This window comes from Paramormyrops kingsleyae, chromosome 17, assembly GCF_048594095.1.
Source record: "Paramormyrops kingsleyae isolate MSU_618 chromosome 17, PKINGS_0.4, whole genome shotgun sequence".
Classification (NCBI taxonomy): domain Eukaryota; kingdom Metazoa; phylum Chordata; class Actinopteri; order Osteoglossiformes; family Mormyridae; genus Paramormyrops; species Paramormyrops kingsleyae.
The window spans coordinates 6,030,278-6,058,157 of record NC_132813.1 but is presented as its reverse complement, the minus strand read 5'-3'; the positions used below and the strand labels follow the sequence as shown (position 1 = coordinate 6,058,157).

At 41.2% G+C, this 27,880-nt stretch overlaps 1 protein-coding gene and 1 long non-coding RNA gene across 2 annotated transcripts; one reads left to right on the top strand and one right to left on the bottom strand.

Moving 5' to 3' along the window:
• Nucleotides 1-236: 236 nt before the first annotated feature.
• Nucleotides 237-16,538, bottom strand: LOC111849772 (uncharacterized). Its single transcript, XR_002839633.2, has 2 exons — nucleotides 16,388-16,538; nucleotides 237-668 (listed from the first exon to the last, which is right to left on the bottom strand). It is a non-coding gene; the product is annotated as an uncharacterized lncRNA (long non-coding RNA).
• A 143-nt stretch (nucleotides 16,539-16,681) lies between these two features.
• On the top strand, nucleotides 16,682-26,958 carry lhx1a (LIM homeobox 1a). Its single transcript, XM_023823023.2, has 5 exons — nucleotides 16,682-17,620; nucleotides 19,581-19,804; nucleotides 20,457-20,734; nucleotides 23,084-23,249; nucleotides 25,031-26,958. Exons 1-5 carry the CDS (start codon nucleotides 17,451-17,453, stop codon nucleotides 25,408-25,410), a joined length of 1,218 nt encoding a protein of 405 aa, XP_023678791.1. The 5' UTR covers nucleotides 16,682-17,450; the 3' UTR covers nucleotides 25,411-26,958.
• Nucleotides 26,959-27,880: the final 922 nt, after the last annotated feature.

Sequence of the window (27,880 nt, the reverse complement as noted above, 5' to 3'; positions counted from 1 at the left end):
TACGAGAACTTGTACATCAAACTTCATCTATAGACAAGTGTTTTGTCTTTGCAGTTCATGTCATTTTTTCATGATTATGAGTGAAAAACATACTGATTAACCTTAACATACTGATTAACTCTTGGCTTCACGGGTTTCAAATTTTAGGTTTGAGCATCTCTTTATGTGTATGTGACTTAATACTTACAAGCCAGAGAAAAAATGACAAATTAAATGAGCACACAATGCATTAAGAGTGGAAAAAACAGTTTTTTGCCTTTTATTGACATGCATACCAGATCATCCAGATGTAACAATAAGCGCAGAGTGTACAAAAATCAGGACTGCAATCGTGTTGTTCAGATCCCCCAGCACTAATTCTTGTCCTTCCCGGCATGTTCTAAGGACAGAAACATTATTTCTGCACGCCGCCACGCATGTGACGGGCGTCGCTCCGGCGGATACGCCGGCGTGTGTGATCTCCTCTTGCTGAACAGCGGGTCGCAGGCGTAATCTGAGCTCAATCTGGCGAGCTGCGTCCGTGTGACTGCGGGGCCCGGCGTATCTCTCTCCTTCACCTCGAGCGTCGCGAGCCACATCCGGGGCCCGTCCCGTCAGGCGCACGTGAGCCGCCGCCGCCGCCGTCCTTGCTGGCACGCCGCTCGGTGAATGCAAGAATATCAAATAGTCTATAAAGGCCGATGGAAAAAGCTTTGGTACGTCATCAGCAGAAATGACTAATGGCACTTCGCAAAACTGGCACGCGACCGCAGAGCCGAATGTCAGTCCCCCATCCCCCCAGAGATTAGAAACACGACCGCCTGAGCTGACTGTAACAGGGGAGGGCGGCAGCCCCCCGCTAATGTTCTCAGTGTTTCGGGCTTAAGGTAAAGTGAACTCTCACCCACCCCCTCCGCTGTCTCGCCAAGATAAAAGTTTATCTTTTTTTTTTCCTTCCCCGCGAATTACACAGGGAAGTGAGTCGATAATGTCCCGACAATCAGCTTTTTACACAGAAGCCCAGGCTCAGGTGACTGCCGTGCTCTTTCACAGATCCGTCACGCCGAGAGGACAATACGGCACACCTGTGGGTCCATGGAGGGCCACTTCACTATACTGAGAACATTACGGTAAAAAAAAAGGAAATCCTGCTGAAGTCGATGCTGCCAGGGCTGCACTGCTTAATGACTGAGACTATTACCCCATTAAAGTTTCACGTGTCTTGTTACAGGAGAGAGAGAGAGAGAGAGGGGAGGTGAACACACAGGACTGCTATCTTAACCACACTGTAAGCAAGGTAATAACTGAATAATCTACTGCAGTGATGCTACTTAAATGCAATTAATCACGTCTGTTGCCACCGGTCACAGACAAGAACATAACCTGTAAACCATTTCCTGATTCCTAAAAGAGAGAAGGAAGGTGGATGAAAGGGGGATTTTTGAAAGGGTGACAGTCACATGGTGTCATTGCAGGAAACAGAGAAAGGTAACGGATATGTACTGGCATGTTTCACGACTGTTGGATATTTTATCATGGGAGACACTGTGAAATGTCCAATTTTTACGATTGTGACTTTTTACTGTAGATGGAATATGGCCATTCTCCTGTCTACTGATAGCGTTTGATATCGCAAAATATTTTACGAACTTGCCTATCTGTCTCATTAGAAGAGTTTTATACAATGGTAAATGTACAGTAGGACAGGGCACTGATTACGTCCAAATATTTAGACTAGCTGCCGATACCCTAGCGAGTTCAAGGTTCGAACTAACGATACAGCACTGGAACACATCAGGAAACCCAGGAAGTTCACTCACAACGATCCACATTAAACCATTCGCTGATGGCTGTGTAAAGGCAGGTTTCCATTGGGCTGCTAAAGGTGCCTCGTTACTTTGTTTTAGGTTTATTTCGTAAATTTCTGCGGAAATGCTTTTTTCACACTCCTGAAACTATTTTGGAGATACGTGTTTTTCATTGTACAGCGATGATATATCAATAATAGGCCAACTTTTCTTAAGAGTGCTTAAACAATAGAAAGTGCTTAAGTCTGATGCTACACCAGCAGCATCTTAGCTCCTTAAATGCGATGGAGCAGATTGGTCTACAACCCGACACTCGAGCTCACCTTGGCCGCCGGGGCTCACTTAAAGGTGCATGACTTGAGGCCACTTTCATTACTCTGATGGCGATATTTGTCAGCTTGCAGCAGTATTAAAGGGAGACGCCCGTAATTGCATCATTCGTAACCATTTCCAATTGATGAAAGTGCGATTTTCATTACCATCGCGAGGAAAGATGCACTGGAGTTCATTTTCTTCAGCTTTGTGTTTTTTTTTCTCGTGCTGTTTTTTTCTCCCCCAGTTTTTCTGTGTAGAATCGATCGAGTTCCTTCCTCGTACTTCACATAATCGCCCCGCAAATGCTGGGATGGTGAACTTGAGGAACAATGTCTCCACAGAAGCCTGTGTCTCCTATGAATTCCCAGGCCACTGGCTCAGAAAATCCAAATTTAGATTCAAATGCTGAACGACAGGATTCCAGTGACATCATACAGACTGCAAATCTCACATGCAAAGGATCGGAAACCTGATCAAACCTATGTTTAATTATACAGTTTTTCCTCTCACTACAATCTGCTAACCCTTTTCCATCGTCCTTCTCATTCATGCTACTTGGATACAAATGGAATATTCTTTCCTATCACAATTCATCTATTACAATGTAAAGTAACCACAGAGCCACAATATATTTCACGTAATGGTGCCCTAGTGTGCCGCTTGTGGTTTGATTCATGACAGCTCACGGCATCCCTACAAAGACACGGGAAACACGGGATCTATCCGGCCATCTATCTGCAATGGATGTATAGTTATCACAACCGAAGGTGTGTAGGAAAAAGATGAATTCCCAAATAGATGCATACATACAGATAGATAGGGAGACGGGCTGCCGCTAATGGACATCAGTGTGCGTTTCTGAAGTCAGAAATGTATGCGTGTGTATGGGGGGGGTGATCAGCCTGCGATGATCTGATAAGAGGATTCCAACAGCACAGATTACATCTGAAGCTCTTTTGTCTTCCAGTAGCACGGATTACATGATTTATTAGAGAGCAAGGTTTAACTGTGTTGGGTGCTAATTCCCTCCCACACCCTAAAGTCCCAAAGAAGTTAATGCATATTAAGCAGCTGTGGTTGGGGGACGGGTGGGCAAAGTACTTCTCCCCAGGTCAGATTTTGATTGTTTTGAGATGGCGAGTTGGAGATGCGCCTTTGTCCCTATGTTCTCTTTGTTTTTATTGTGACGTTTGGTGATCCTGTGCATCCTGCGCTCACCCTGGCCCGGTCCACTCCATTTCAGCCAGTTCCAGTTAGAGGATCTCTGCCGTGCATGATCACCATGCAGGATCGCCATGACAGGGTGCCGTAGAGGCTCAGTATAGGAATCACCATGTAGGATCGCCATGACAGGGTGCCATAGAGGCTCAGCACAGGAATGGGTGCCATAGAGGCTCAACACAGAAATCACCATGTAGGATCGCCATGACAGGGTGCCGTAAGGCTCAGTATAGGAATCACCATGTAGAATTGCCATGACAGGGTGCCGTAGAGGCTCAGTATAGGAATCACCATGTAGGATCGCCATGACAGGGTGCCATAGAGGCTCAGCACAGGAATGGGTGCCATAGAGGCTCAACACAGAAATCACCATGTAGGATCGCCATGACAGGGTGCCGTAAGGCTCAGTATAGGAATCACCATGTAGGATCGCCATGACAGGGTGCCGTAAGGCTCAGTATAGGAATCACCATGTAGAATTGCCATGACAGGGTGCCGTAGAGGCTCAGCACAGGAATCACCATGTAGGATCGCCATGACAGATTGCCATAAGGCTCAATATAGGAATCATCATGTAGGATCGCCATGATAGGGTGCCGTAAGGCTCAGTATAGGAATCACCATGTAGAATTGCCATGACAGGGTGCCGTAGAGGCTCAGCACAGGAATCACCATGTAGGATCGCCATGACAGATTGCCATAAGGCTCAATATAGGAATCATCATGTAGGATCGTCATGACAGGGTGTCGTAAGGCTCAGTATAGGAATCACCATGTAGGATCACCATGACAGGGTGCCGTAAGGCTCAGTATAGGAATCACCGTGTAGGATTACCATGACAGGGTGCCATAGAGGCTCAGCACAGGAATCACCATGTAGAATTGCCATGACGGAACGCCGTATAGGATCACTATGGGAATCACCATGCTGGACTTCCGTGTGAGATTGCCACGGGGATCATTTTGTGGGATTGCTGTGATGAAGTGCCATATGGGATCACCTTAATGGCATGCCATACTGGGCCGCCACAGGTATCACATGGGATTGCCACGAGGATCAACTAGCGGGATCACCAGGACAGAGTGCCACATGGGATTGCCACGAGGATCAACTAGCGGGATCACCAGGACAGAGTGCCACATGGGATTGCCACAAGGATCAACTAAAGGGATCGTCATGAAGCAGTGTCACACGGGATTGCCACAGGGATCACCTAAAGGGATCCTCATGAAGCAGTGTCACATGGGATTGCCACAGAGATCACCTAAAGGGATCCTCATGAAGCAGTGTCACATGGGATTGCCACAGGGATCACCTAAAGGGATCGTCATGAAGCAGTGTCACATGGGATTGCCACAGGGATCACCTAAAGGGATCCTCATGAAGCAATGTCACATGGGATTGCCACAGGGATCACCTAAAGGGATCGTCATGAAGCAGTGTCACATGGGATTGCCACAGGGATCACCTAAAGGGATCCTCATGAAGCAGTGTCACATGGGATTGCCACAGGGATCACCTAAAGGGATCCTCATGAAGCAGTGTCACATGGGATTGCCACAGGGATCACCTAAAGGGATCCTCATGAAGCAGTGTCACATGGGATTGCCACAGGGATCACCTAAAGGGATCGTCATGAAGGAGTGTCACACGGGATTGCCACAGAGATCATCTAAAGGGATCCTCATGAAGGAGTGTCACACGAGATTGCCACAGAGATCACCTAAAGGGATCCTCATGAAGCAGTGTCACATGGGATTGCCACAGGGATCACCTAAAGGGATCCTCATGAAGCAGTGTCACATGGGATTGCCACAGGGATCACCTAAAGGGATCCTCATGAAGCAGTGTCACACGGGATTGCCACAGAGATCACCTAAAGGGATCGTCATGAAGGAGTGTCACACGGGATTGCCACAGAGATCACCTAAAGGGATCCTCATGAAGGAGTGTCACACGGGATTGCCACAGAGATCACCTAAAGGGATCCTCATGAAGCAGTGTCACATGGGATTGCCACAGGGATCACCTAAAGGGATCGTCATGAAGCAGTGTCACATGGGATTGCCACAGGGATCACCTAAAGGGATCGTCATGAAGCAGTGTCACATGGGATTGCCACAGGGATCACCTAAAGGGATCCTCATGAAGCAATGTCACATGGGATTGCCACAGGGATCACCTAAAGGGATCCTCATGAAGCAGTGTCACATGGGATTGCCACAGGGATCACCTAAAGGGATCCTCATGAAGCAGTGTCACATGGGATTGCCACAGGGATCACCTAAAGGGATCCTCATGAAGCAGTGTCACATGGGATTGCCACAGGGATCACCTAAAGGGATCCTCATGAAGCAGTGTCACATGGGATTGCCACAGGGATCACCTAAAGGGATCCTCATGAAGCAGTGTCACATGGGATTGCCACAGGGATCACCAAGCTCAAACCCAATGCAGAAGCAGTCAGGGACAATACAAACAAGCTGATGCAGTGCCAGGGATCGCAGTCCCTGCTATGGCCCCAGTGCTGTCACAAGCAGCACCCTGGTCCTCCTCATACCTGCACTGCTATTCAGACCCCAACCACCACCGCCTCATTCCCACCACACCCACACCTCGACGCAGAGGCCAGATCTGCCCCCTTCCCCACCCTGTAAAGCAGCACCACGAGGTCGCAACCCTCTCACCTCTTCAACTCATTGGTAGGCGGGAAAGGCCTCGCGCAAGCCACTCCGCCCCCACAGCCACCCCCCCCCCAGCCCAGCCCAGCTCCCTGCAGCTTCTACCTGATGGCCCGTTCAGGCAAAACCCACACAGGGAGCGAATCTCAGGGCGCGGAGTCAGCATCTCATCACAGAGTGTGCTGAGGGAAAACAATTTGCACGGCCTCCCACCGACTCTGCTTTCACATGGCCGTATGGGGACATAACAGCCTCCATTCCGTAAGCAAGTCAGCCTGGAGAAGCTAACAGCGGCCGCACGCAAGACCTAGAGCACATGAGCACTCAGCTACCCTTTCAAACACCCCAAGAAATTCCACATCCCGCTACACACCTGCTTTAGCGTATCCTGATTTAAACCATCGTTTTCATTTTTCTTATTTCATTTCATTTTTTCAGTCATCTAACTAAAGCAAGATGAGTACTGGTGACAACAGGTTTAACAAGGTCATGTCGAGCATTAGCAGACACATATACGATGGTGAAACTCAAGCAAATGTGATGTGTAATGTCGGTTAACATTATGTTATCGCTATGTTCAGCAAAAAAATCCCAAATTATCGAATAAAAATGCAGGATTCAAATTTTTTATGCATGTATAAACTGTATTTACGCCTTGTTTGGGCCTGCCTTTTCTAAACTCCCAGGGTAGATATCACGGAGTACCATCCAGTCTAATTAACAGGGCGACACCCCCATGGTGTTAAATCTGCAGTGTGTTTATGCCTTTGCTGTGGTTGTCTGCTAAATGTCCTCTTTTCACAATGTAGTGAAATATAAAGAAATAATCGCCGTCTTCCACGACCATGTTTTCTGCACTGACACGACCTGTATTATTTCCGTCGCGGTAGCTAAACTTTTTTCGACTCGTCCAGATTCAGTCTGAAAATTTGCCTTACGTCGCCCATACCAGTAGGTTTTTTTTTTAAAAAAAAAAACGCGGTACCGTAAGTTGAACCCGGAAACTCAGCTTCGGTATCTGGCGGTTTCTCTTAGCCCCTCTTGATCTGGGCCACGGACCGTGCATGGCTATGCTGCAGTTTGCTGGACTTACCTTGTTCGTTATAAAGTACAGTAAACCTTCTGCCTAGTGGTTTGGGTTTACAAAAAATATACAAAAACACACACACAAAAATCTGATTCCCTGCCAATGTCTACGGTTTAGCTTTCGTTGAAAAGCCGCCACAACTATTAGCATTGGTGTGTGTCCACGGAAATGAATGGGCGGTCCATTGTTAAATTGGGATTTCGAATCTTTGGGACTGCGGGAGTTCTAATTCTCTTTTATAACTCTACAGTAAATCACATGTGTTCTGCATACATGTCGTAAGACAAATACGATTGTTTGAATCTTCCATAATTTGATACGAATCCACATCACGTGGCTTTCACTAAGATTATTTGCCGTGTACTGTAATATATGTGCTGATTTTATACGACCAAACAGTGTCACTGAACCCACAGCGAAATATATGATTATTTGTAAGCAGTTATTCCAGTATGCAGTAAATTCCAATTACGTCTTTAGATTTCCATTTAACATGGAAAGAAACATGACGGGGTTGTGTGTGTTTTAAAAAGGAATTGAAAAACTAATTAACGCTGTCTTCGACTGGATTTCAGGACTTCTATCTATGTTGAACTAAAATTAAACCAGGGATGATCAAATAATTAAAAAAACAAGGCAGAATCTGTTTCAAGCTTAGTGCAAAACATTTTCTCGTGGCTTTTTACGTGTTTTATTTACGTTTTTAATTGTCTTGCTTGTTAACATTGCGTCTATAGCATCTTCACGTAGATGTATACATTTATCAGGGGAAATTACGGGTCTCGGTTCAATCCCAGTTTTGCTGTATGTGTGGCTCTAAAGAGGCCTAGCGTATTTATATCCCCAAGCTGCAACCCCAGCTCGGCTCCCACAGGCCCTAAATCCCCGCTGCGCTCCCCCTCCGAGCGCCCGCTGACGTGCAGCATGCCGGAGCGGCCGCGTTTTGCCTATGCATTAGCCATCCATTTCCTCCGCCTGACACCTCTCCAACATAAAACCGTAAGGCGGAGGTAAAATATCTCTCTCCTGACGAAAATAAAGCTTTGTCTCCCTCCTGATCTATAGGATATAAAATAAAGCCACGGCTTTGATGGTGGCTTTACCTTATGCAAGGCTTGCTTTTTGCGCACACAGAAGGCAATGAAGACGAATGGCACGAGATTGCCTGTGGTGTGTCTCTCGTGCTCCTTTAGATCACTGTGCCTCCATCTCCACCCTCAGTTCAGTTGGCTCGAGTTCTTTCAAATAAGTTCTTCGGGCAACCTTTATTACTGATTACCTGCCAATGGCAATGGCACGTTATATTTATTTATTTATTGCCCAGTTCAGTAGTGATAATTGAGGCTTTTGTATGAAACAATTCTCCGGTTTTCCTGGTTCCTCTCCCATTGACAGCTTGGTACATAGAATATTTTAGTTCTATTCTTTACAAAGAGTCCGTTTATTAGAACGCGTTTGAGACTTTTTGGGGGGGGGAAAAGAAAAATGCCGTTTTCTCGTGTTTTTGATATGTTTCGTTTTAACGTCCCCGGTTTTTAAAAGCGCTGTATCATGTACGAGACAATTTATCTCTGTTTCACCGCACTTGTGCCCTGGTGCAGAACAGCGCTCCCTTGATTCGTGTTGATCTGCTCATTAATCCCTGACGTGATGATCGTTGCATTGGCCCAATTTTTGAAAATGCCTTCAGATTCTTTGAATTAATTGCAACTTTTATGACTTAAATATTAATAATTTAAAAGCTAAGTCCGGTTAAATTTAGTGCGATAATACACTCGTTTAGGTAAATCATAATATTAATACATACGTTCCACTTACAAAAGATTTCTGGTGAGATTTTTGTTGTTTCATATAATGTTGTGCCTTATTAAATTCAAACAAATAATTGTAAGAACATCCATCCATCCATTTTCTATACCCGCTATCATACAACTTAATAGCCTAATTGATTATGTTGTCACCAAAAATAAAACATGGTAAACAAAAAAATGTAAGAATTTTTTTCTTATCCACTTCTGTACATTAAAAAGACATTATACGACATGTAAAGTTTCACTCCCTTTTTTTGCGTTGTCTACGTGGACATTTAAGATATTGGTATTGTCCGTATCCCACATGTTATTTTCCTTTATTGCCACATACGCAAACAAAAAAAAAAACATTGGGTGAAAGACACCTCGGACCTACCATCCACCAGTCTTTCTGCTTTAATTTATCCCCGGGTCGTTGATATCAGTGGCGGACAGAACCGCGCTCGCTTATGGGGTCTCAGCGCGAGAAAGCCGCCCCTTCAGCAGCTATCTGCCGATTTTCAGCCTCGCAGCTCGTCCCCTGAGCATTGCCCACCGCGCGATAATATCTCAAAGGGAGTGGTTATCACCAGGCATTATATTATAATCATTAGTGATCCTAGCCCTTTCACCCGTATTGCAGAATAAGTGCGGGGAACCATTAATCTAAACTAGAGCAACTGTTCGCTGAGACTACCCGTTTCCCATTCGCGTTGGACAGGGGATAATGTTATAATTTCTCATTTCTCCATGCCACTGTTTTAAAAGGAAAATGGGTCTGCCCACCGGCTTTGTGTAATTCATAGAGAAGAAAATCAACTGCAGCTCGTATAATAATCCCATTATAAAAAGTGTACCTGTTTAATGATTTTAGTTTAATAGTAAGAACATTTTAAAAACTTTCAAATGCTCTGCCAATATGCCTTATAAATGTGGAGGATTTTTTGTGGTTTATTGTTTTTTCCCTTATTAATAATTTCCCTTGGGCTGTTACGTGCCCGTACGTCGTAACTAAAATAAAAATAGTTGTATGGGCTTACAAAAGACAGAATTGGCTGTTTGTTAATTTGTTTTAAGCAGAATGAGTAGAATGATTACGGTGCAATTCCTGTGTCGATATTATCGCTGACGAAGTACTTAGGCGAAAAGTCAATATAAAATACAAAAAGTTGCATTTATTTAGCCGAAAGACTGCGCAATGTAAAGCGATGCGCAAAGTCTTCTCTGTCTTTGATTATTGGTTTTGGGAGAGAAATAACAGCTGTTACGGTGACGGGACAGCCAAAAGAGATCTATAACGTCCATCGAATTTCTCTAGCCAGTCTGCTACAGAGTTGGGAAGTCAGGAAAATGTTTTTGTTGAGTTTTTTTTTTTGGTCAATATCCAGAGATGGGTTCGGCATGTCTTCCTAAGAGTATCGGGCCATAAACTTCATTAATTGTACTTGTTTTTCAAATATCATAAATGTATTTCATTTCCAACATTTCAGTTAAAACTTTCGTATTAAAACACTGATATGAACGTACTGCTTGTATTTTTTACATGGATCACTCAGGATATCTGTATGTGACGTGCAGGCACGTGAGTCGCAGATAATGCAGGGAATTGTTCCCGACGAGTAACGTATGATATTGCTGCAGTTCTGCTTGTGCCTCGCCTCAGCTCTCGACGGTAACAGCTCGCCCGTGAGCTCCGATCGACTGCACCGTTACTTCACGGAGGTGCGCAACTGCAGCACCGCAGCGTTCATCCGCTCTGAGTGACAGGGTGTCTCTCTTGCGCCCACCTCCCACTTGTCCTTACTGCGAAAATAAAGACATTTTTAAAACGTACAATACACATAGCTCTGCCCGTTATGAATATCTTCCTCGTTTATTTAGTGTAGCTCAGGCACGAAAACGTAGCTATATTGGTGACTAGGAAATACCGGCCTTTTAATTACACGGTAGCCAATATCTTAGTTGCACACCTCAGACTTCAGTGTCAGGTTTACGTTTTTTTTTCCCACCAGGAAGCTATATGAACAACGTAAGTAATCTTAAACGGTCAACAAAATTAGTTATTCTAACACCAAATTTTTTGCATCATGTTAACCTATTATGTAGACCTACACATATCTCATGTTGTTAAATAATGAGAGAAATGTATAAAGTATATACGTTTTTTCCGTGGTTGTGTAATGGTTATTCTTTCGCCCTGAAACTGATGATTTGTGTGTGTGTGTGTATATATAAAAACTTTTTTCCAGTTTATTGACGTCCGATGTTGCATTTCAAATGGAGATGTAACCTAGCATATTTTATGTTTTCAACATAGTTTATATTCTCTAACAATTAAGAACTTTTTTCTTCAAGACATCTGAACTATTTGACTGGCAGTCAAGGAGGGCTTGCGGTTAAAATATTTCGTTAACAATGATTTTCATTTGAATGAAATGATACTGTCGATAAAGTAAAATAACAAAGCTTTGTTAATTTTGAAATAGTAAGATATATAAGGAAAGGCTGTAGGCATGCTGCACCAAGCTTTCGCTTTTCGGAAATCATAATGCACCAATTTGCTGCATTTAAGTAAGCATCTGATTTGTTTACAAATAATTGTTAGTATTTGCCACGTGCGATGCTTAGTTTAATTGTGTCCCATATTGCTTCCGTCTGTTAAATTTAAATCACTTGCAATGAAATGTATTTTACGATCTGTTATTCAGTTGTTTATTGTTAATTGGATTTATTTGTTTTTTGTTTTACATTTTATGTAGGTATTCGGTAATAGATCGCACGTTACAGAAGAGCTCTTTATATTCCAGTTTATTGTGAATAAAAATTAACTTAACTGCGTGGTTAAAACCATACACTATGATTTTATGCGTGTGCATAAATTGCACTAAATCCTTTCTTAAATCCATAGATCGATTGAAAACAAAGTACATAAACAAATAAACAATGGCAGGAGGGGGAAAGCAGAGCATTGCAAAGTGAGGCCCTCTGCTCATAGGCCCGCTCTGTCACAGCTCGCGGCAGTACCGCGCGCTCAGCTGATCAAAGCTCGAGTCAGGGGTAATATTTCTCACTTTATTACAAGAGTCACTGCGAGTCTGCACGGCCTGCGATCACAAACTGCACGATGCTGTCATACTCCTTGGGTTTAAGGTCACCTACAGTCATACAATGATAAAAGTATATATGTTATTAAACTAAGAGGCTGTAAGAGGTTGCAATCTTTTCTCTTTCAATTGCATACAGTTTATAAGTAAATGTTTCATTAATCTTTTACTTTCAGTAAAAGTCATGAAAAAACTTAAGGTATTTTGAGCTGTGTCGTATATATATATATATATATATATATATATATATATATATATATATATATATATATATAGGCCTATATATATACACCAAAGCACCATTGATATTTTATGTACTTGAATACCATCGCCTTATTTAAAACTTTCGTCTTATCCGTTCATAGTAAATTGGTTCCATGCATGAAGGAGCAGATTCTTATATCTATGACGAAATCGACGTGTGATACTGTAGGCAACACATATCATAGGCCTACTCCAATCAATGACTGAAAAGGGTAAAAGCCATTTAAATAATTTTATTAATACAGATCTTATATATCGAAATATTAATTCATGTAGGCCTACTTCAATATCTAATTATTTTAGTTTGAGCTCCAAATGCTTTTTATTCTTTACAGTGCGTAGAATCATTTATATGTATGCTGACGATGCAGCGGTTAGCAGGTTTGGCTTATGTGCGCTCGCGATAGAAATCGCTAAACTAAAACGTTTAGTCTAAAATCAGCTTCAGCTGGTGCTGAGATTGCTTGTGGTATTAGGTCCGTGCTGCATACCTGCTTACATGACTGCAAGCTAAGTGCAATGGTAATTCAACTGAACTTGAACCTTCGGGAACTATGGGAGCGGGTCATTTTCCTCCGGATTTAAGTCTGTCGATATTTCCTATTCTGTTTAATACTTGTGAATCTGGCAGTGTAATTACGTTGTGTAAGGGGGACCGTTAAATACGCCACGTCACACAGACACAAGGAAAGGAAGGTAAACTGGTAACAGAAGGGTATGCAAAGTAGTAACATAAAGGCCGATCTGCAGGAGTTGCCGGTATTGATATTTGTCCCGTGTCGTCACAGATAGAAAGCAAGCGAATTTGAATGTACATTGGCCAATACAGCAATTCAACATAATAACCTTTCCGACGTTAAAATTGCTTACAGCCCCTTAAGCTATTAAATGTCACAACAGGGTAGGCCCATTCTACATGGAGAAGCGGGCGCGTGATCCTGGGCACGTGTTTGGCTGGCATGCATTTTATCGTTTGTTTCGTTGGGGCCGTGCATTTCTCGATCGATAGCTCCCTCTAGCCTTTCCCCTGCTCACGGCTGCCTTGGTTTCAGTAATGTAAAGCGAAGGGGGAAAACGCATGCCTTTTTTCAGTCATGAAAATGCATAATAACATTACGGTGAATAATATATTAATAATGACGGATGGCCGGGTTATTATGCTATTAGTAATATTTTCAACAGCCGCTTACATATAGGCATAGTTCAATACATTTTACTTTTAGATTAAATAACCCGTTGGTAAATAGATATAAATATATATTTTATTATGTGAACACCTTTCTTAAAACTTAAAAATAGCATTTCCCCCCTTTCGATGCTTCTGCGTACCCCTCCAGTTCCACAAATGGGATCGCCTCACACGTCTCATGCCATCTCAACTATCTGACTAATCTCACGTGTTATCGTGTCCAGGATGAACTGATCCAAATAAGCATTCTGAGGCTAACATGTAACTTATTTGGAGGGAATCCATGCGCCTCAGAAAATAAGAGAATGTAATCGAGTAAATAACGTCGCTGCCTTTACAATATTTTATCACATTCGTCAGAAATATGTGTAGCATACTCAGCAGTAGTAGGCCTAGTATTTAAAAGGGAAAAATACTGTCATATACTTGATGTTCAGTTTATTAACCAAACTGTGTTCAGCACACCACTGAAACTCACCGAAACCAAACCAACCAGATAAAAATTCACCTCCCTGTACAACGGATTTGACTTGAGAATTCTGAAGGTGTCAGTAATGGCTGAGTTTTGTCGACTAACTGCCAAAACTCCGATTTTTTCAGAAGCCTTCCTGTTGTTTTCCCCTCCCTTCCTTCTCGTCTCTTTGCGACGTTAGTGGAGACATAACCAGATGCTCAGCAGATGAATTAAAATACGCTCGGCGCAGACTTTACAAACAGACAGACAGTCACATGTAAGAGGTCGAGCAAGGGGGTTAGGGGGTGGGCGTCTGACAAAAACAAGGGAAAAGATGCGGGGGCGCGAAGACGTTGTGTGTTCATCTCTTATCTGATATTCTTTCCGCAACAACACATGTCATCTAAGGGTCCCGTAGTCAAAGAAAGCGCTCCCCAGACGATCCTCGGCAGCTGTCACCGCCGCGCGCTGTGCTGTAGGGCCAGTCGCAGCTTTGACTGGCCCTTCCACTCAGCCTTACACGAGAAGCGCCCCATATGCACGAGGCAGGACTGCATTGATTGCAGATTTCAGACGGCAATTTATACCCCGTCAGGATGTACTTATGTGAAAGGATGGCGCTTTGTATTTTAACAGTGCACGCAAGAGTCTCTTCTCGCTTATGTGCCTATATTATAGCATGACGGTAGTCATTGTTGTAGTGAGTTCGTCGTGTGTGGTTTAATAAGTGTTGTGTATGCTTAGGAAACATATGGTTAAATAAAAATGTTAGGTGCAACTAAGATATACCTCAGCTGTACTGTCCATTCGCAGAAAAAAAGCACACAAACAAGCAGTCGTGTGGTTGGCTCGTTTCACGTGGAAAGTTCAGATCTTGTTTGTGAAAACGTTCGAGCTCGAGCGGTGGCACCATGTCTACTACCTTAACATGAAATATCACAATATAAATCGATTAAATAAGCCAATGTGCAGTTATTGTGGGTATCTTCGTCAAAATAACAAGTTATTTAGTGTAGAATATGTTCATGCTGGGTTTTCCCTTGTTTTGAAGTAAAATAAAAGGTAAAGACTCATAGTAAGGGCAAACAGATTAACATTCTTAAGGTTTAAACATTCTTAAAGGCTAGCTGGTCACGTAAATTTTCGGGACAATAAATAATAGCAGTTTAATATACTTATCGTTTCATGAACATAAAAATATTTGTTCGATTACCGTACTTGGTATAGTGTACATAGACTCAAAGACTTCGATTTCTTTCTTTTTTTTTGTTTAGACACCTGAGCGTTATAGTCTTTTAAATTTGGTTTTAGATTTTAAGTTTAGATTTCAAAATACCTAGTAACAATGTAACTGTTACCAGGATCAAGATTCAACGACTTCCTTTCGCCCCAACTTTTTTGGAACGCTGAACGCCAGGTTCAGAGTAAAGTGAATCATCATCGGCAAAATGTTATTAAAACAAGAAAATGTCGGTGCCCTCTGGATGTTGATTCGTGTATTTCAGATGGATAGACTTAACAGTCCTAATTAAACATGCAAAGGTGTCGAAACCATCAGCAGGTGTCAGGGTGATCTAACAACCTGTAAACTTTAGTACCTAGCCGTCTTTCACTTTCCGCCCTATCCGACAAAAGAGCAAAGGAGAAAATAGCTGGGCCAAGATTCTGTCTGTATTAATACGCGCATTGAAATTTCCAGTCGTAATATTACTAAAACAAATTGCTTTGACTTTATTATAATTGGGCACCATAGAGCAGACTTTTATGACAATCTACGCATAACTTAGAACTGTATTCTTTGCCCCTCGTTTTTAGATGCACACCGTATGAAAGTGGCATAGTAAAATGAAAAAAATATCGATAATGAATTTAAGAATGACGCAAAAGCGGCGGCTTAAAGGTAACGTAAATAATCACTTTTTAGTTGAGCGGACTTACCTGTAGGCGCGCTCCTGAAAGCAGACCTCGAATTCCAAAACAATTCCCCGGTCATTTTTCTATTTTCAGGTCCTACGAAGCATGTGACTCAGATAGCTATGCAGTCTCTTTATAGGGTATTACATGCGCTTTATTGCTTTACATATTTACACAACTGAAGACACAACTGGCGTTTTTTCGCCCGTTTTCATTCTGTCTTTTGTTGATTTATTGCGTCTATTGCAATGCAGATTCACACAGATTTCTATAACCAGGAAATTCAAAGGGATGCGTATTTCTGTTCATCCGCCGTCCTGATAAGCAAAGTCATAATAATTTGTCCTCGTATTTTATAGTCAAACACACCAATAATCCTGAATATTTTTGCTTCTTTCTCTAATAATCGGCATGATGCTCCATAACCTATAACGAAACGCCACTGAGAAACTGAACTTATTTACGGATATTAGGTTACTGGTCTCAGGCCTTCAGACGAACAATCGTATATTCGTCTACGAATTGTACACATTTATAAACTTGGTAATAAATACCTTTCAGATTTGTTATTCATATATACCTTGTCAAATGAGTCCAAAAGACGTCCAAATAGTTCCGTGACCATACGGATAATTATTCTTTCACCTAGACCGTTTGTATTTTTTAAAGTCGAGCCACCATATTAACTAACATATGACAGTTTCTGAGATTTTTGACAATTGGTTTGTTCTGTTCCCTATAAATAGTACAGAGTGTACCGGCAGAGCTTGGACGAGATGGCTAATGGTTACTCGGATGGCAGGACGCTGATTGGCTTCAGCAGAGCGTGACGTCACGAAGCTGTGAATAAGGCTGGCTCGTGTGCTTTCAGGAACATGCAGAATACTGAAGGCTGAGCGAGGAGCGTCAGCCCTGCAAGGAGATGACAGACGCGCTTTTACAACACTAGCATCGTGTACTACACCGAGGGAAACCACAGAACCGGAGGGGAAGCACAACTAGTCACTTCTAGTCAGACGGTTGGGTATCGTTTTTCGACGGGTATTCACCAGTGGATAAACGGTTATGACAAAGTATATTATTATGCCTCGTGGCTTGTTTGTACTACTGTATGTCAGTATTGTAAAAACAATAATTTGATGAATTTTCAGCATTTACGCACACAAAACGATCTCTCGCCAATGCTTTACCTTGACGAACACGGAGAACTGCTAACAGGCTGAGGTGGTTTGAATTTCTTTTGATGGTGATTTGATCTTCACTTCTATAAATTTATATTTTAATACCGACTCATTGATTTGTATGGAAGAAGAACGAGAAGATTGACTCCCGAGGCTTCAAAGGCTGTGGTGCTACCTCATACCTGAGAACACTCTATTAATCTTTTTCCCACCATCACCTGCCGTTTGGACCCTACGGATCTGTTCGCTGACGACTTGTACCGAGGAGGGAAGGAGAGGCGCCGTTATTTGAAAATTTCCGTCAACACAACCACGCTAGGAACTTCAAGCAGATAGAGAACCAAATCCCGTCATAAGAAGAAAACAACCCTTTTAAAAGAGAGAGAGAACGAGAAGAAATTAAACAATCAAACGAAAAAGGCAGAGTACCACAGTAGATTTGTGGGAGCAAGTCCAAAGACGATGGTTCACTGTGCTGGGTGCGAGAGGCCTATATTGGACAGATTTCTACTCAATGTTCTGGACAGAGCATGGCACGTCAAATGTGTACAGTGCTGTGAGTGCAAATGTAATTTAACGGAGAAATGTTTTTCTCGGGAGGGAAAACTATATTGTAAAAACGACTTCTTTAGGTAAGCTCTTGACTCAAACCTCTCTTTTCTTTTCTTTTCTTTTCTTACCCAAGCAATTCTTTAAACTGTTTCATTTGGACAGGCTGCATTAAAATGCAAAACGCAAACAAAACGGAATTTCCTTCCATCGGTAATAAAACCGCCTTAGATGGAATATACATTTTTATTATGGCGGCGTGATTTATACTATAATTAAAGAAACAGATTTAGTATCTTTGATAGGTAGCCCAACCTCATTTCCTGAAACGCAACACAAACTTACCCAAATAATGTCTGTGTAAATGGACTGCAGGTAAGTTTAATTAATTCTGAGCTAGGCTGAACTTTTATGATGGGATGTTTTTCAGAGCATTAAACAACAATTGGTAATACTTTAATTGTAGCCTTTAAAACTCCATTTATTATTATTATTAAATGCTAAATGGCATTACTATTGAGCAGTATGAAACATTCTTAAGATAAAATCTAATATGTTTATGCTGGTCATGCATTATATAAGGCTAACATACCAAACAATTTTAGGCCTAACTTGCCGTTGTGCCTGATTACGCATAGTGTATATAGTTTTCAATCTCCTTCATTCCAATAATCAGACAAAATAGGACAATATAATTTCGTGACAGTCAGTTAACTTAAAAGAGCGATCTTTCGATTTTTTTCGTTTTTTTTCTCGGAATTTTTGCTGTTTTTCGACAGTGGAAAACTATTTGAAATACCCCGCATTTTCCCGACCATTTCCACGTTTAGAAGGTGTAGCAACCTGCCCGGTGTAAAAATGTGTTGAAGTGATATATGAGGAACTTTTTATTAGATTACCGACTAATTAAAGGCTTGTTCATTTGTATTGTTATGTAAAGCAATGGGCAGATACGTTACAAGTCTGTGTGCTCATCCTCGGTAAGGGGCTTTAAGGAAATTGCGCTTTGTTTACAAGGCGCGCGAGCCAGGGAAGCCGCAGGGATCAGTGCTCCGCCAGGGTTCCAGGAGGAAGTGTAACCCGGCCCAGTGGCAGGCTGTCTGCACAGACTCGCGTGTTTGCCGCGGTTCAAGTGAAGATGTGATAAGTGGATTTGAATAATGAACCACTTTTAAGGGGAAACCCGCAGACAAAGCATCACAGACGTGCAGTCGACATATATTTGTGCATCGTTTCAATAAGCGCTGTTTAGGCATGTACACAGTTGACAATTACCGGAATTGTGCATCATTGTTGTTCTTTCTAAGAATCTCGCATGTTTATTTACAATTCAAACTGACAGTATTTGCGAAGTGACAATGTAAGTAATTTAGTTTTATATTTTATTTTAGAAGATGAAAAAAGATTATATGCCTATTGTAAAGAAGACTGGTAATGCTAGTTGGACCTAACGCTTGGCTTATCGGGTTAAGACAATTTATAAGACTGAAATACAATATATATTATAGTAATTATCCAGTGTTCTTTTATAAATTATTCACATCCTTTTTTCCACAACCATATGCAAAAGCAGATTGTAATATAATTGTATCCAGTTTTATTTCATGCTGAGAGTAAAAAAAAAACTATATTACGTGCATATTGTCGGTGTATTATTGATGTTCGTCAGGATTTTTATTTTATTTATTTTTTTGTCAAACAACGGGGTCCTGTTATCCCTCAGAAGACAAGAGTGACTGAAGTGTCAGTTGCCTATATACAAAATTGTAGAATTACATATTTGCTGAAACAAAATTATTCGGCATTCAAACTGGCCCGGAGATAATAATCTCCATACCCCAGCACGATGTTATATATGACTGTACTTAAACCTCCTTGACTTTTATGCTTGAAACCACTTTTCGCATTTCTTTCCTAAAAAGGGTCATGGCAATGAAATCCACGAGAGTTTGTTAATGTTTTTTTTTTATTTTTATTTGTTCACAATGGCAAGTATTTAGCTAACGTTGCTCCGCCGTCTCTTTCTTCGCTCTCTTTTTGCAGGCGATTCGGTACTAAATGCGCAGGTTGCGCGCAGGGGATCTCGCCGAACGACCTGGTGCGGAGAGCGAGGAGCAAAGTGTTTCACTTGAACTGCTTCACTTGCATGATGTGCAACAAACAGCTCTCTACCGGGGAGGAACTCTATATCATAGACGAGAACAAATTTGTTTGTAAGGAAGATTACCTGGGCAACGGTAACGTGAAGGACGCGAACCTCCTCTCAGGTACGACGAGATGCCGGTGCAAGGAAGCCAGCTTAATTCAGCAAGCATGTACAAAATTATCGGTTTATTTAATTTTATGTTGCTTAATAAACACTACTATCATTACATTATCAAGAGTAATTTAAAACCATTTTAATCACATGTATTCAAATATGTTTATATGCACTGCCGTTCAGTTACGATTTCCAAACAATATTCAGATATATAAAGAAGTATTTAAATCAGTATGTAATCTGATCACCGCATTTCTACATTTTCCTGAGCCGCAACATTTTTATTTGTACATGTTTCGTGTGGATATGCGGATTTTTTTACGTGGTGACGGCATATTTCTATTAATTTTGTCAGTTGCGTGACGAGGCATTTAGGCCACTGCTAAAATTTTGGCTGTCGTATAAATAATCATTTTAATATCCATTCCCAACTCATCAGCGTTCATAGACAATACTTTACTCTCAAAAGAAAATTTTTCTTTTGAAACATTTTGATGTGTGTTTCTGTTCATCAAACTGGCTTCGTAGTATTTGTATTACAGGCGATTTTTATATAAATATAGAAAATACATATTGAATACATTGGACACCTAATCTAAAGTAGGCCTACATTTAATCATATTCTGATTTTAATGTTTTATCATATATTTTTCCAACAGTTACGGCGTGCAGTGACCCCAGTTTGTCTCCAGATTCTCAAGATCACTTGCAAGACGACGTTAAAGACTCGGAAATTGCGAATCTGTCTGACAAAGAAATAGTAAACAATGAAAATGACGACCAAAATCTGGGCGGTAAACGACGCGGGCCGCGAACCACCATTAAAGCCAAGCAACTGGAGACTCTAAAGGCGGCGTTCGCGGCCACCCCGAAGCCCACGAGACACATCAGGGAGCAGCTAGCACAGGAGACGGGGCTCAACATGCGAGTGATTCAGGTACAACGGAAATAGTCCACCGGCAAGAAATGAACCAGATACCTGTAAATAAGTATATAACACAAAAATTACAGGATGATAAAAGGATACACATATGCAGAGATAGCGCAATATATTATCTCAGTAAGATTTGTAAAAATTTGCAGCGTTTTGTCTTTCTTTCCGTGACACGTTTAAAACTAACTGTAAATTATGACTTTGCTTTTGGACCAGGTTTGATTGAATTTAATTTACCTAAACACAAAAAGCCAGAGAAAATTCGCCGTTATTTCAATAGTCTTCCGGGCGAAGAGGACGGGTATTAACTCCCAGCGCTTTAGGCGTCTTATAACGCTACCAACAAATTAAAACATATGATGATGGCTTGTTATATTATGGAAAGTGTCACACCGGACGCCCGGGCTGTCGAAGGGGCACACGAGGAGAGCTGTCCTTTGCCATGGCCTCTCTCCATGTTTCGAGTGTGTCAGAGGCGCCGCGCACCGAACAGCCACCGACACCGAACACGTTTACAAATCACTTAAATCCTATAATCGCCTGTATGGAAATCGTAGAGACCGGGGGCATGCTTTCATCGGAGGATGTCACACTGAATTCAAAAGCGAAATATTTGGCATTTGGCTTCGTATTTTCAAAGAATATTCATGTGGCTATTTTAGATAACTGGCTAGAGTAACGGTTAGATATGCCAACTGGCGTGACACTCCCGCGGACGCTGGGAGTCTTGGCAATAGGGTGGCATCACGTTTTGCGACAACATTTAAGGCCTGCTGGGCCCTTACGTAGTCAAGTGGAAACGCACAAATCTGTTTCAAATTTCTGAATGCTGTCGCGGCCTTGAAGATGGTGAAAAATAACAAGGATGATCATGACCTGATATTGATTAATAGTCGTGGTACTTGTAGCAGCCTATTCTTATTTTTATTATTATTATTATTAGCAGTAGTAGTAGTACTACTGTTGTAATAACAATAATAATAATAATAATAATAATAATAATAATAATAAATAATAATAATAATTATTATTATTATTATTGTTATTGTTATTATTATTACACTTGGTTTGATTTTACGCTGCAGGCTATTTATTTTCAAGGTAACGAGAGAAGATGAAAAGCGGGCTACATTGTTTGTATTAATAATTTGGATGCGATGAAAATATTTACCTACAATATATTAAAGAACATATACATAGGTATTATTGTGGATACGTGGTATTAAGGTAATGATTAATGTAAAACGAACAGAAAGCTCAAGTCAAAAGCAGGGTACGAGATTAACAGGGTGGAGGAGTTAGATATTTAAGAACGTCGCGGTAAAGTATAATTAGCAGTCGGAATTCAAGGATGAATATATAGATTACGAAATAATAACCTCGCCGAGCCGGTTAATATATCGGTAACAACCCTCCTATTAAGTATTAATTGGAGATTTTAAGTCCTTGGTGTAGCCCTACTGTCGGGGTAAATGGAGGGTTAAAAGATCATTAAAGTGAGGTTAGATCTGAGAGTCTCGGAGTGACGATAATTAGGAGTAATCTTGTCACGGCAATACGAATTCACTCAATCACATCAACTCATCCCAGTCGAGACTTGAAAGCACTTTGCGCATCACGCAGCATCGGGAGGTACAAATAAATCAACTAAAGTAACGTGCAGTGGCGGAGGTTTATGATGACGCCATAGGGTTATTATTATTATTATTATTATTATTATTATTATTAACATTATTCGTGACACAGTAGCTTGCGATGTACCGTGTTTTTTTATTGTCAATATATCATTACAGGTCTATATCTGACCTACTTATTGTTCTATCTATCGTCTTCATTTTGATAATTTGTCATAGGCTAAAAATGTTTTTCATATGTCTAGGGGTTATTAGGCCTATATCGTTCGTTTATTATTTTAACTTGATGGTTGTATACGTTGCCATGCCGTCTTATATGTAGGCCTAATTACCGATGTTTTATTTTATTATAAAAGGAAAAAGATACAAGTTTTTCGGCGAAAATAACCTTTTTACTAGAAATGCAGAATCTGTTTATTACGTTCGTAATTCTGTGTCTTAGTTTTATTTTCTAGCCTATTTATAATTGATGTAGTGATGCACAAAACGGATATTTCAACGAGTTCATGCCGTCTGTTTATATGAAACTTGAATTTAAAAAAATGTTTTTACAATGTGTTACATATTTTGAAATTTTAATTTGTATTTTTTTTTGTCAATGTAGTCGCCGCCGCGCTTTTTTTTTCTTGGAAGGTCTCAAGCAGTAAACCTGTACAATATGTTATATTGTCCTTTGGTCTGGTTATGTACATTCATGACATCGGTATGTCTTCTGCAGGTATGGTTCCAGAACCGGCGATCCAAAGAGCGGCGTATGAAGCAGCTGAGTGCTCTTGGAGCCAGGAGACATGCATTCTTCCGAAGCCCGAGGCGGATGAGGACGCTGGTGGACAGACTGGAACCCGGAGAGCTTCTTCCGAACGGCCCCTTCTCTTACTACGGAGGTGAGATTTTGTGGCTTCACATTCTTGTGAAAAGTGCGCGTAATTTAACACGTGTTCGCTAACGGCTACTTCTGTTTGTACTGCTGTCCCGTGACGCTCAGAAAAACAGCGATGGCTTATGAACTGAAATAATTTAAATAGAAGCATACGACGAGTTAAACTATTGAAATGTGTATGGGTTCGTATGTATTTGAAACGACAGAACAAAAATGCGGACAATTGCGTCCCCTATCGTGTAAGGAACGAATTTTGTCCAAATGCGACATGTGAAACATTTAGTAAGAGCTGTTTTTTAAAATAGGCCTACACAGGTTCGAATTTGCAATTTCAGTAACATTTCAAATTAAAATGAGTGACAAACACTTTTCGTTAGTTTTATTGGTTGCTGGAGCTTGAACTGAAAGAAAATGCGTGACTACCATAAAATTATATTTTATTAATTGAGTAGGTTATATATTATTAACCTAATAGTAATATTAGTAATATTTCATACTTGTCTGTATGGTATGCACAGCGGATTTTTATAGCATATGTGTGTGTGTGTGTGTGTGTGTGGGCACGCGCATGCGTGTGTGTACGTGCATATAATGTGTGTGTGTGTCTGTGTGTATGAAATTTGAACATTACACATCACTACTGAATGGGATATGGATACTGTTGAAACAAGGACTGAAATAATATGAGTAACAATAAGAATATTAATACTTTCAACAACAGTAACATCAATGAAGCTGTTATTGATGTTGTTGTGGTGTCTCTTGTTATGGTAGTATTTATAAACCTACATTTAAGGCATTAATTTTTGGTATAGTAATCAGTGTCAGGTATACCTGATTCTCGTGATTGTGTCGGCACGTCGCCTCAGCCGACAGTAATGGGAAACACACCTACAGCAAATTCCTGGGGCTGGTGTTCAGTTTGGGAAAAGCCTGCAATCTCCATCCGGACCGGTTCTGTTAATTTGTAACTAGACAGTTTCATTGGGGCCGATTGGCCGTCAGACCTCCCAGCAGCCAGCTTTTGTTCTCTTGCTATGTGAGGAGGCAGAACAGGCTTTCAGGAAAACCAAGTGCAGTTTCCCCACCGCTGACGTGTGTGTCAGTGTGCAGCCTGGATTTAGACCTCATTCTGAGACGTGGCTAACTCTTAATGCAAAGACAAACCCAGCTCCTGTAAGATGATGAAACCATTGAGTCATTGACTTTCTTTTTTTTTAAAACCATTTTAACTAAAGTCGACAGCTACCATCTGCAGTTCTGTGAGGACTTTTTCAGATGGAAAGAAGTATAATTTTTCATTAGCTTATTTTTCAAAATTAATATCCATCCATCTGTCCTTCTTCAGATGCTCTACTACATAAACATAAAGTAAAGATTAAATATGTATACAGGCCTTCTGAAGTGTTTATCAGTGTTTGAGGTCATATTCAGACAATGGCATATAGAACAAAAATGATCAAAATTTGCTATCTTGTTAATAAAAGACTATGAAGTATAAATAATTTTAAAAAATGAATTTATTCTCAGTATTAATTTTTTTTTAACCATAAAGCACTTATCAGAAGGTAAAATCACTAATGAAATGTTTTTTGTAATTAATTTCTGGAAAAAAATGTTCTCTCCACCCAAGATTAATTTTGATTTAAGTGTAACATTTTCTGTGACTAATGTGGTAAAGAAAACTTTCCCCATCGAGACAAAAAACAGATTAATCCAAAACAGTGTTATAACAGAGCCTTTGTTCAAAGTCTTACCCTGATATTTTCATTTTGTTTTTATCAGATTATCAAAGCGAATACTACGGTCCTGGTGGCAACTACGACTTCTTCCCCCAGGGACCCCCATCCTCACAGGCTCAGACCCCCGTGGATCTACCCTTCGTACCATCCTCTGGCCCCACTGGCACCCCTCTTGGGGGCATGGACCATCCCCTCCCGGGACACCACCCATCCAGTGAGGTCCAGCGCTTCTCTGACATCATGTCCCATCACCCCGGCGACTCGCCCAGCCCCGAGCCGGGCATCCCGGGGCCCCTGCACAGCATCTCCTCCGAGGTGTTTGGGCCGAGCCCACCTTTTACCTCACTCTCTCTGAACGGCAGCGGATACAACAACCACTTGTCACACCCGCCCTCGGAAATGAACGAAGCCACAGTCTGGTAGCGAGAAAGAAAGAAAGGACAAGCCAGGAGGGAGGGAGAAAGGAGAGCGGAGTGGGGGGGGGCCTGTGCGAGACTTGGGGGGTGGTGGTAGGGGCTTGGACGTTGATCAATTTTTGTCATTCTTATTTATTTTTTCTATTTCCTTTGTCCATATGATTTTGTAAGGAAAGGAGCGTACAGAAAACGGCAGCACCACTGGACTGAGAGGTTGTAAACATATATCTTGATATTTTGTTGATGTTCGGTTGTTTTTTTGTAACAATTTAAGAACAAAACCACGTAAAAGACTGGGTGTGACTGTTTACCTGTGTTTATGCTCTCTGTATGCTGTGGGCATGACGACTCCGTCATGAGGTCCGACACAGCAGAGCCCCGCCAGAAATATCCACTGCACCACCTGGGAAAAAAAAGAACCATTTTAAATTATACCATTTTTGGAACGCAAAAGCATCGCTAACTACTGTCAAAGACTAAATGGCTACATATAAAAGGCCTAGAACAGTAGGTTTTGTGGCCAGTGATATTGACTCTAGAACAGCTGAAATGAGTCAGCCTTGTGTATTCTTGGCGCTAGATGTGCCCCTGATATCTATCTTAATGCTCCTCAGACCTCTTTGCCGTTCAAGGCTCCGCCATATTGACACTTAAACACCTTTTTGATGCTAAACATGTTTCTGAAGGGCAAGGGATTTATTTTTTTTCCTATCTTGGACTTTCTGTTTCATTCTTTCAAGAAATCCACCAAATCCCAAGAAGTTTGCCTTCAAAAGGTAAACGTTAAAAAGTTATATGGATTGTAAACCCTTTATTTAATGGAAGAGAACTTGAAATGTTGCTAAATGAAGTCTACCTTCTAAAAGTCTTTTAACGGGGGTCTGAAAGGGACTTAGAACAGTCAACTGTTTACGTAATATATTTAATTCAGGAGTTAAAAGTATTAACCATGTTTTAGAACCTCTTGATCCAGATGAAAAAAAATGTTCCAAGCAACCAACCAAACTTTTGTATTGATTTTATTTATATTGTATGAAAAAAAAACAAGTTTGCTGGGGTTGTGGTTCACTGTGCTAGTTTGTATAAGATTGTTGTTTACAAAAAAAAATTTAAAGAAAAAAAAACACAAGTAAGTAGACAGTTGCCAAATAAAGGCATAGCACAAATACTGTATAAGTGCTTTGCACCATCAACTGCAAACCGTGTTGAAACAAGTGTCAGTGTTTAAAAAAAAGTAAAGAAGTATTTACTTCTTGATTTTCTAGTCTGCTGAAAAAAAAACATTCATAAAATTGTTAATATAATAACATACTTAGACCAACAGGTTTTATTTTTGTGTCTTTAAAAGAAAATCCAAAATATTAAAATTGATGGTCGAATATGCAGCCCGACGCTGCTACTTTCTTTAAATATTAAGCCCCTCATGGTATGTCTTTAATTGTTCTAATAAACCTAAGCTTATGTGCCATTCAGTGCATATTAGACCATTCACTGTATAAATACAACATGTTGAAAGATTTGTGAGTTTTTAATAAAACTAGAAAATATAAACGTCGTATGGTTAAAAGGCTTTCTTTGGTAAGGTTAGTCTGCCATTTCATCTTGTTTAGAATATGTGAGGGTCTGTGTACAACAAAATATATTACAAGAATTATACTTATAGACGAATAAATTATTATGGTGTTTATTATTCCATTAACCTTTGGTCTATCAAGCACCTTAACGTTGCAACTGGCGATTTTATGCTCAGAACAACGAAAGAACACGCGGTTATAAAGGATGACGGGAGCGCAGGGGCTGGATTATCCTCCGCATAAATAAGTATTTGTCCCTCACGTTTCACCTGTGCATCCCTGCAGAGGAGAGCAGAAGACCAGCCTACGCACTTTCATAAGACCGCAACCTTCTCTAAGATGTTGGCACAATAAGTAACAAAAGATAATCTGCATTGGCCAGCAGTAGTGGAATAGCACGCAGCCTTATCTAGCGATGCATCATTTGCCTGAGAATCCAACGTGAGAGATTTGCATTCTAAGTACATCCATGGCTGAACGTGCTGCGGTGGCACCTGTCAATCTCTTTGTGTTTATCGAGGTTTCACTGATAGCGGACTGGGGTGCGATGAATCCTGAGGAAAATGCCCCACATGGTTAGAAACAACGACTGCTGCTTTAAAATACAGCAAACAGTGATTCCATAAAACGTAGGCTATTATTTAAACGTTTCCCCTATTTTATATCAGATCAACAGTTTTGCTCTTTCTTACTTTCCGACTGATTTTGTTGTACGTAACATTTGAGTTAATGGTACAGAAACCACATTTAGCTGTTCTTCTGCCCCCCTGCTCGTATTTACCCAAGGGCCTGGGAAGCGGAATCGAGGAGTGTGAGAGCGACACCTTATTTGACGCGTGTCTCCCGGCCAGCTGGGCTCCCGGCGGCGGCCACGCTGCGCCGCCTCTCGCTCGCCTTTGTTTA